Below are 10,802 nucleotides of genomic sequence, written 5' to 3' on the forward strand. Positions count from 1 at the left end.
CTGCTTAAATGTCTGGCTTTGAGGTTTGTATCACAGCAGCTGGTGAGCCCTACAGTTCTGAAGGTGATGGGTGGTGGTGGTGAGCTGAGCCAATACAAGTTATCTCCTTAGCTCAAGACACCCGCCGTCCTATGCTGACCCCCAGTGTGATATCTACCCCTCCCCGCACCCCCACACACACACCTGAGGAGCTATCAGCACAATCTTTTAGAATATAACATAGAGGAAAATGTACATTACTGATCTGAAAGATTTTAGGACCCCTCCCCCTAACCTCTCCAGATAAAATAGTAACCCACAGACAGGGAGGACAAAAAAAAAAAAAAAAAAAAAAAAAAAAAAAAAAGAGGAGCTAAATATACAATTCCAACCAACAACGCAACACAAAGAATTTCAGATTCCCTCATTTACCCAAAGTATACAAACTTAGCAGGGATGCTTTAGAGATGGCATAACTGACAGGTCTCGGGCGTAACTGGCCACACTGATGCTGCCAGGGAATGGCTGGAGGCGAAAGAACTTGGCCTCACTAATAACTGGCTCTTTCCTAGGAGTCCCCACCTTCTAGCTCCCAACAAGGACTGAGGAACGAGAAGGTGAAGCTGAGCGAGGAAATAAGCCCAGGTCATGTCGTCAGGCTAAGCCTTGCTGGATGATATCAACTGCTATTCCCCCTGACGTTTCCGGGGGACACACACGGGGGAGTTCTTACCACAACCCTGTGATTAACCCCGATAGTCAGAGAGGGAAACACACGCTCAGAAGAGGATTCCACACCAGATATCAAGTTCCTGACCTTCACATTCATCCACTAAGGCACGGGCACTTCTCGTCTTCCGAATAAAATGGGGGCTGGAGTGGGAAGATGAGGTCTTGAAAGGTGCTCACTTTGAAACTAACAAAGAAAAACAGAATCTTTTCAAAAATCTTTTTTTCCCACCATCCACGTGGGCCCCCAACAGACACTGAAGAGTTCTGTGTTTACCCTGAGGGCGTCCTTAAACAGGTGTAGTCTAGCCTGCCTCTGTGCATCAATGGAGAAGGATCTATCTAGATCTGACCAGGCCAAAGGCAAGAGGCTGGGGGAGCAGGTGAGGAGGCCAGAGCTGTTCATCCAGAGACTCCGCCCAGTTCACTGCCCACACAGTGGTACCGGCTTAGAGCAAGCCAGAACAAAGAAACACACACACACACACACACACACACACACACACACACACACACACACACACCACGGCAAGCTACCACTGTGAACCACACAGCTAGGAAAGTATTAGGAATGCAGGCTCCTTCTCAGATGTTGGAAACACTAGGACACCCTACTGTAAGGGCTCTTCTGAGACCAGGAAGACTACTCCCTCCCCGTCAAACATGAGCGCGTCAAGCCTCAGAACCTGATCCTTATACTAACCAATTTTAACCACGTGCCCAGCAAGCGAGACAACAGAATCAAGCATCAGCTTTACTTGGTTTGAACTTACATGGCTCCAACGACCTTTTGTGTGTGTGTGTGTGTGTGTGTGTGTGTGTGTGTGTGTGTGTGTAGGGGGGTATGTCATGTTGATCTTGACTATAGGAGCATACAGTACTGGTTCTCAACCTTCCCAACACAGCAACCCTTTAATACAGTTCCTCATGTTGCGCTGATCCCCAACCACGAATTTATTTTCCTTGCTACTTCCCAACTTTAATTTTGCTACGGTTGTGAATCACAATGTAAGTATCTGAGATGAGACCTCCGAGGGGGTCGTGACCCACAGGTTGGGAACTGATGTTCAGAATGGAGACTGCCTCTGAATGATGCCCAGACTCCCTGCATTCCTTCAACCCCTGTAGACAGGGGAAAAGAGCAATCAATGAGTGACTGATTGATTTTTAGGCAAGAATGAGCCTGATCTTTGATAACGACGCTTTGGAGAATTAGATGTCTAAGCTGACAGGAATTCATGCCTACTTGCTACTCTACTCTGCCTTCCTCAAATAATTCAATGGCCTATACTGAGGTGTCTCCAAGATCCTTATACACAATGTACCATCTGGAATACAGGGTAACAACTGTAAGGACATGCCTGGCTTTGCCAAACACATCCACCTTCCACTCACCCCCCCCCCCCCGCCTCGTTTACAGATGAAGGCTTCCTTGTCATCTCTCCTGCTGGCCCCATTTCCTGAGTTCAACACACCCACATTTTTCAGGAATTTCACAATTAATCTCTGGAATGTGTTTTGGATCATTCTTCAAAGGATGATATAGTTGTGCTAAGATGAATTCAATGTTTGTTTTGGTTTTTTTTTTCCCTCCTTTTCTCATTCCTTATCCTTCAGTCCACCCACTTTCTGGGGCCACCATCTTCTCTGAATCTGCCAACTTCACAGTGCCTGAACCCTGCCTTCCCAGACTCCTCACAGTGGCCACTGGACAGTAACCAAACCACGGAAAACAGAAACCTGTACCACATCTCCCAATGGCTCCCTCCTATAAATGGATGCCACAGTCAGAGTTTGGGGACTGTTCACTTTTCTTCACGAATTAAGCTGTCTTGCGGAGGCAGGATGGTGCAGCTGGTAAAGGTGCTTGCTGCCAAGCATGACAACCTGAGTTCAATCACCAGCACCGGTAGGGTAATAGAAGAGAACCAACTCCCAAATGTCCTCTGACATCCACACACACCTTGGCACAGTGTACACACACTCACTCACCCACCCACACTCACTCACAGTCACACACTTACACACAATTCTCTCTCTCTCTCTCTCTCTCTCTCTCTCTCTCACACACACACACACACACACACACACACACACACACGTTATAAATGAACGTGACTTCTTCTCACAATGGTCCTTCCCAATACACTGCTCGCAAAGTGGCCTGGTCTACTATTAACCGCATGTTTCCAGCAGCAAATCTCTCCACACCTGCCGTTTTTGCCTTTCTGCTCTACAGCATGCAACTCATTTGTCCTTTGCCGAGGTGTTTTCTGTGACAAGACTCCTTACCAACAGTGAAAATTCTAGACGTCTGCCTGACAGCCAAAAGGAAGGCCATTTTTGCCCTGTCTTATGTGCCTGTGCAGTGAATAGTTGGTCCTGTGTGTTTCGTCAATATTTACTCTGAGGAGGAACTAATTACTTCCTTGTTTACTTGAATTGGTTTCTCTTCCCATACCTTGTTAACATATTTTGGGCGCCCTCTGCTTGCTTTCCTCTCTGGCATCAAAGCATAGACCCTACCTGAAGACAGAATTCTGAGGCGGAGAATGAAACCCACAGACTGCTCAGAAGTCAGTCTGGAAGGCTGGATTTGAAAAGTTTCTCTAACTCCACTATTAGAAGTATTAACTTTGCCCCGCCTTGCCTTTACTTCATGGGTAAAAATCCATAGACTCTTAACTTCACACCCTCCCCAGAGCACAAGAGCATTAGCCCTGTGCCTCACGCCAGCCCAATACCTTGATATGTCTGCCTGGTCCTGGGCAACTGCTCTCCTGGGCCTCCCCACACATCCTCCACTCTCTCCAAAGCAGGCACCATCACTACTGACTGTCCCAGGAGACAAGGGAAGGGAACGGAACTTCACAAGCACGCAGAACACGAAACAGTGCTCTCGGCTTTAAGTTCCCACCACACGATCTGAAGTTCTCCTTGTGGGCCGGCCCAGGGGACCGCGGTGGAGGGGAAGCTAAAGTCACTGGGAAAACTGAGTTGTGGCAGTCGTTTTGAAAACTGTGAAGAATTCTATACAGACTGGGGCCACTGAGGAAAAGCTGCCGAGAGCGTTGATGCCCGTCTGCAGTCATGGACACCTGCCTCAAGGCAGCATCGTCCTCAGGGCAAAGCTCTACATCCACTCTGTCCACACAATGTCAAGCTCACAGCAGCTTCCTCTTTATCACCTTAAGACAAAGGGCTGGTCTGCTGGGCACCTTGCCCCACCCTGTGTGAGGCATAAAGTCTGGGCCTCATTCCCTCAGTTCCAAATACAGCAGTTCTCACTGTCCAATCAATACATTCTTCCTACACAATCCCACTTCATGAGCTCTTAAAGTTCAGACCCCTTGAAGAGATAGATCTCCCATTCAGAGGTTTAGCAGCCAAACTTGTTTCTTTGGATTGTAGGTGATTTCCCTGGAGACAGACGCCTGTCCAAGAGAACAGTCCAGCTAGGGTTCTGTAAAAGGCTAACAGGAAGAATCACTAGATGAATGGTAAGGGGAAAGGGAATTGCTCCCTCCTGAGGGCCAGACGGGACTGAGAGAAAACTTTGGGTACCTGGCTCCATTCTCCATCTTTCAGTGTGCATAGTCACTAATTCAGGATTTATTTAACATCAGTCTCAATGGAGAGAAGAAACCCCGGGTTATGTGATGCTTGATTTACAGGTCTTGATTCCTAGTCTTTCAGAAATTCATCTTTTTCTTCGGGGTTCTTCTTACGGTTCGGATTGGTTATGTATTTTTATGGGGTCAGTGTGCCAATGAGCCATGTGTGCAAAAGGGTCCATTTTGGCTGCCGACCCAAATCATTTTGTGAACTGTACTTAAAGGCATCACTCTCCTCCAAACGAAGTCAGTACAGGAATGTCAAGAATTTCTGCAAGTTGACAAACAGTAATGTAAATTCGGACTTAAGCCATGTCTTCGAAAGCGGGTGGATCAGTCATATTTTTATAGCATGAAATATGTTTTCTCAGGGTAGCCAACTAAATAAGCTTTCGAAAGATTTTTCATTAACAGATACAACCAGTAGGGGTCATTTTAGTGCAAAAAATGCAGCATGAGAGACCTGGAACATGAATTAAACTATATCCATTCCTATTCATGTGAGTTATGATAATATCTACGAATTTCTGAATAAAAATGGAAACTGAGGGAAGCACCGGCCATTGAGAAATTTTATGCAAAGTTACAGAAAAAAAAGAAAGAAAAAATGGGACAGGGTGGGGGCACCTTCTAGATAATTAGTGACTTGTAAAGATTCCTCTAATCCTGAAAGAAAAAAAAAAAAAAGGAAACAGGTTCTTCAGTTAACTTATATGTTCCATACATTTTATATTAATGTGAAAATGTCTGAATTTTAGACACATGGTTGAAAAGGCCTCTCTAAATCTAACCGTTACATCATGCCAGAAAACACTGTCTCTTTTACCTCGGTTTCATGGGTTTGAGATTCTACTTGTCTGTTGCTTTTAGTGAAGGAAGTAGGAAGAAGGGGGCAAGGAAGGGAGGGGTGAAGCGGGATGTGCCCATAGCATTCAGCTGAAAACAGGCCTGCTAAATGAAGTGCGTTTCCAGAGCACACTAATTGAAATACAATCGTGTCAAGAAACACTTCCAAGCATTTTCAAGGCCCACACTCATTGCACCTGGTGTTACCAGGAGACAGGCAGGCGCGAGGGATGCATCATTTCAGAGGAATGACAGGCTCCCGGACAAACTGCCAAAAATCATTCCATACTGTGACATGGGGTGTTGCTGCCAAAACACTTGATTACTGTAAATGTCCGCCCCCCCCCCCCAGCATTTCCTTCACCAGAAACACATGAAAAAACAAACAAGGGTCACACTCTCCAGAGCCTTCCAAAGCAAAGTTCTTCTTCTCCCTGCTCGCATTTAACTACACGCTCCTGGTTCTTTACGTGTCTGGTGGGGGGTGAGGGGGCTGGGTCAAGTTACGCACTGCTCCGTGCGTCAGGGTTCGGAGAAACACCTTTTAGTCATTCGGAACGCCTCAAGTCAAAACACATGAAATCCTACCAAGTCAGTCTGAGGACCGCTTCCCCTGAGCTGAGAAACAAACCCACGACGTTGTAAAAGGACACCGGGAGGGGCCCGTTTCCGTGTGTCCGTATAATGAGGGCACGATCCACAAGGAACACGGCCCTTCACTCATGACTGCCCAAATCAGGAAGGCCTCCCCGATTTTCCACTAACTGCCCAAAACCTTAAAACCGTGGGTAGAAATAAATGCGTGCGTGTATTTAAAGAGTCACCACAGCACTGGGCCCTTTGAACACACCCACTTTGGTCCTTAAGGCCGTCACCTCTTTTTCAGTACCCCCAGCACACAAGCAAGCGCGCGCGCGCGCACACACACACACACACACACACACACACACACACACACACAAGGATGCTTCAGGGTAAAACCCGTGTCCCAGGGGCTGGCGGGTAGCAGTGAAAACAGGAGGCTGCCCTTCCTAACCACTACCCCAGAAAGACTGCTGAGCCCTGCTCACTCGCAGGATACCGGCAACAACGTCACGGCGCCCCCACCCCCCATGTCTGAGCTCTAAGCAGGCATAGATCCCACTTGGACCAGACAATCCAGTCCATTAGCAAAATAAAAGGACTCACGACATCTCTCCAGACCTCAAACAGATCGGGCACCTGGAGGCAGACCTAGCGCCACAAGCAGATGGAGGCCCCCCCAGCTTCTCAACCAGGGTGACTCCACTATCAACGCCCCCACCCCTCAGTACGTCTCCACACTGCGTTACACAATGCGCCGCGGTGAAGCCAATAGAGCAGACTTCTGCTGTCAAACAAACAAACAAACAAACAAACACAAGCCAGCCGGCAGCACCAGCTCAGGAAACACGCGGATGCTGGATCTTGAAAGGAAACCTCTCTCGTAGCAGTGAGCCCTAACTTTCCAACCCAGGTGCAGCCCCCACCCACCCCCTTTAGCCGTCCAGAAGAGTACGCCTTTGACCGTTTCCTATAGGCCAATAAATGAGTAACCACCATGTGTAACTTCGCCTGGGCTGACATATTCCCGAGCTGAAATTGATTTATTACTACGCGAAGGAAGAGGAGGAAGGAGGTGAAGGAAGAGCGCAAAGGAAAAGGAAAAAAAAAAAAATAGTGAGAGTCACACAAGGGAGTGCAAGCTGGAGCACAGGTCTACTCCGCTCTCCAAAGCCGGCTGCGCGGGCGGCGGACTGCGTACAACCCTGGGTGCCACACTGCGCTATGCGGGCAGGGCAGCAGGGGCGGACTCCCCGAGGGGCTGGCGTGTGCCAGCCTCCTCCGCAGTGCCTCCCCCCCCGGGAACGCGGCACCCCTGCTTGGGGCGAGGAAGGGCCAACCCAGTGGAAGCCCAGATCCCTGCACGTGTGTGTGCGTGTCTATGCGGGGTTGAGAGGGAGCTTCTTCCCCCCCCCCCCACTCACCCCCGGGCGCGCAATCCCACCTCGCCCGCCGCTGGGCAGGCATCTCAGGGCACCCTCCCGGGGACAGCGACGGTCCCTCCTTCCCCGGGAACCCTCTCTCCACTGGGAGAAGTCTCAGGCAAACTTTCTTCCGCGCGGGCCAGGTGGGAAGTGGAGGGGTGAAGGAGGTGGGAGATGGGGGTTGGGGGGGAGGAGAGGACGCGGCAGGGGCGGCCGTACCTTCGCAGACGCCCACTTCGTACTCGGTGATGGAGTCGCCATTGAGCGGGGGGCGGATGACACAGCGCAGCCCCCGGTCGCAGGCTCCGTGGAGCCCGTAGGCTCCGCCGCAGCTCTCGTTCCTCTGGCGGGCACACATGTAGCAGCAGCCGCAGACGCCCTGCACGATGCTCCCGGGGCAGCTCCGAGGCTCCTCGCACTTGGACTCGTCACAGGGCAGGCAGACCAGCGCCCGGGTGCCTGAGCGCGCCAGCAGCAGCAGCAGCCCCAGCAGCGAGACCGAGAGGTGCCCGCAGCCGGCCAGCCCCCTGCCCCCCGCCACCAAGTACATCCTCCTGCGCCGCCGCCTCCTCCTCCTCGCAGCCGGGCCGGGAGCGGGGCGGGCGCCCTCCCCTGCGCGGGGCACACGCGCCGCCGCCGCCGCCGCACCCGCAGCCCGCGGCCCTCGTGCCCTCCGAGGGGCCCCCGGGGTGCTCCTCCCCTCGCGGGGCGAGGCCCCCGCCGCCCCTACCGGCCGCGCCGACCCGGAGCCCACGAGCGTTGGCGCCAGCGGCAGCGGTGGCGGGTGGCTTCCCCTCCTCCTCCTCCTTCGTCTCCTCCCGGGCGGGAGGGGGAAAAGAGGGGGGGAAAAAAGTTTTCCTCGCGGCAGCTCCGGTTCAACCCAAACTTCTGGCGGCGGCGGTGGCGGCGGCGGTGGCGGCGGCGGCGGCTGCCTGCGCTCCGCTCCGGAGCAGAGCTGCTGCTGGCTCCTGCGGGTCCTCCGCTCTGCTCCTGCTCGCCCGGTCAAGACGACGACGGCGGCGACGACGACGACGACGGCAGCAGCGCAGCCTCCCGGCCGGTCCCCGCCTCCCGAGCCGCCGAGTGGGCGCGGTAGCACGGCAGAAGGTCCGTGGCGTCCGCTCCGTGTGCCCGGCTCGCCTCTCTCCCGCGCCGCTCCTCCGGGCGCTTGTTTATGGCTGGAGCCTCCGCCGCTCCGGCTGCGCCCTCCCCCATCCTACCTCATCCCCCCCCCCCTCCACCCACCCCACCCCGCCCTCCCCGCGCCGCGCGCTGCTCATTGGCTGCACCCCCACCCTCGGGCCGGCCGGCCCCCTCCCCTCCCCCTCGCCTCCCTCCGGGGCTGCCCGGGCCCTTCCTCCCTCCACGCCTCCTCCTCCTCCCCCTAGCTCTCCTTCCTCCGCAGCCCCGGCGTACCGAGAGCCGGGCCCTGCGGGCGGATCATCGGGGCTCGGGCCCGGGCCCCCGCGAGCGCGCTACGGCCGGGAATCTGGAGACAGTCGTAGCGACGCTCGTCCCCGCCGGTACCGGGCCACGAGGGGCTCGCCTGGGAGCACCGTGGGGGCGGGACGGCTGCACCTCCCTCCGAGGGTGGTATAGTTTTGAGTTCCAGAGAGTGTGGTGGGGGATCCTAGCCGGAGCGATGGCTGCAGCCTAGGCTGGGCACTGGGCTGGATCGAACCCCAGGAAAGGGAAGCGAACCGCGTGGAATTTCCGCAAACTGGACGAGAATCCATCTTCCACTCGAGCTGGGAAATAGACTTTGTAAAAGCTATTATGTAATGGAGTCTTGGGAAGCCCGAGACGTCTCCAGCCAAAGGCGGCTGGTGGGTTTGAGCGCTTTAAATGGGTCTAGGTAACTGATTCCGAGCCGGGACAGTGTTGGGCAGGGCTGGAGCTAGAGTTGAATTTGAATGATCCACATTCTGTATGTCTGTGCTGTATCATGGGGGGGAGGGGGGGGTGACTGACTGGGAAGTAACAGAGCTCAATGCTTCTCTCTGGAGTAAGGCTCAATACTGGCTTACAAGTCTTAACATGACACTAGACTGGGAGAGCTCACGCATCCTTACATGCCACCTGACGCTGCCGTTCTGTTTTTCAGGCTTGAGCAAAAGAGGTGGGCTTTCCATTCTCCTCCTCCCATGTTGCCTTTAAAAGCTTTATCGTGAATGTATTAATAAAGACGATGTGTGGTAAAATGGTCTTTGTGGTGAGCGGAGAAACAACGGAAGGGAGGTACTGTGCACGTGTGTGTGGGTTCTCTTCAATAGATTCACAGGAGATTCCCAGAGGTGGCTCTGTTCACTGATCAGGATAGAACCAGTGGTCCTTTCATCGGCTCCTTAAAGCCCTCCCCCCCAGGATAAATAAAATACCTTAGCAACAACAACAACAACAACAACAAAGTCATGAGGATCGTTAGGTGCTGTGGCAGGTGTGAAGTGGGCTGGGCTGCATGACTAGGTTTTGCTGCAGATAGGTGGCAGCCAGTGAGACCAGGAACATCATGACTAAGGAACCAAAAGTTAATGGCACCAGTATAAGGAGAAAGGACACAAAGACGCCTTTAGAATCTTGTTTGTGGAATATTCCCCCTAACCAATGACATCAGAAAGCTATAAACATTTGTACTGAAGAGAGGAAATGTTTCATTAATTATACTGATTGTTGAAGAAGGAGGGCATAGGGAAACATCAATACTGGAAAGGGAGAGGAAACACCCCCTTTTCTTGGGGGTTTAAACCGCTGTTGGGGTGACGATTTTCCAAGCACTTGGGGCACATTTTACATGGTCAAACTAGATCATCTCCAAAGGCCCTCATACCCTGCAGCCCTGTAAAAAGTAAGGGGGTGAAGTCATTTACAACTTGCTAGGTTTTCCTTTAGCAAAAGCAAATATTAGAGCACCTAATAAATGTTTGTGTCTTGGTGCCCAACGAGGCACCAGCACTTCACAGTGGGATTTGCCAGCAAACTCTTGTCAGTGGACCTTGTTATGACATCCCTTCCACCCCTGCAGAGGTTATCTGTGCCTCTGTTCAAATGCAAGAAGAAAGACATTATTAAAAACACAGCAGATAACATTGTTAGACTCGGGAAAAGCCAAGGTCAGGAAATAGAGAAGAGACAGAGTGAAAGGACACTGTAGTTTGAAAGGGGTGTGCTAACCTTTGTCTAACGTTTCACTCTTGCTTTGGGCTTTTGTTTTTCTTTCCTTTTGGGGCAGTAGAGTAAGGATTGGGAACCACTTCAGATCTGAGCGTAGGCGAGCATCAATATGGCGGCCACTACCCCATCCTTCTTGAGACTTCATAGGTAGACACAGAAGACAAAAACATGGTGAGAAAGATTGACAGGTTTGGAAAGGACTAACTTCAAATAATCCAGTTACATGGAGTTCTTTGCCGTAGAATTAAGTCATAGGAGTGAACAGGATTCTTGAGACGTGTGAAACCTCCAAGGCTTTACCTGGTTATCTGAGACCAGTACTTGAGCTCAGTTAAAACATTTCTTTCCTGGGATCCTGCGAGATATATATATAAGGTGTCCAGAAACTGAAGCAATGCCAATATAGAAGAGATCCTGTCATCTTCAGGGACCAGACTATAATGGTAAAGAAAGAGGG

General features: G+C 51.9%; 1 protein-coding gene across 3 annotated transcripts in view; it reads right to left on the reverse strand.

Annotated features, from left to right (window-relative positions):
• Crim1 (cysteine rich transmembrane BMP regulator 1) overlaps positions 1-8,382 on the reverse strand; it is a 176,925-nt gene extending 168,543 nt beyond the window's left edge. For all 3 annotated transcript variants that reach the window (XM_036171027.1, XM_036171026.1, XM_036171025.1), the window contains exon 1: positions 7,394-8,382. In XM_036171027.1, coding sequence (XP_036026920.1) covers positions 7,394-7,724 — 331 coding nt within the window. In that variant the 5' untranslated portion in view covers positions 7,725-8,382. The remainder of the gene's footprint in view (positions 1-7,393) is intronic.
• Positions 8,383-10,802: the final 2,420 nt, after the last annotated feature.

The sequence above is a fragment of the Onychomys torridus genome, chromosome 21 (genome assembly GCF_903995425.1).
Source record: "Onychomys torridus chromosome 21, mOncTor1.1, whole genome shotgun sequence".
Lineage (NCBI taxonomy): Eukaryota > Metazoa > Chordata > Mammalia > Rodentia > Cricetidae > Onychomys > Onychomys torridus.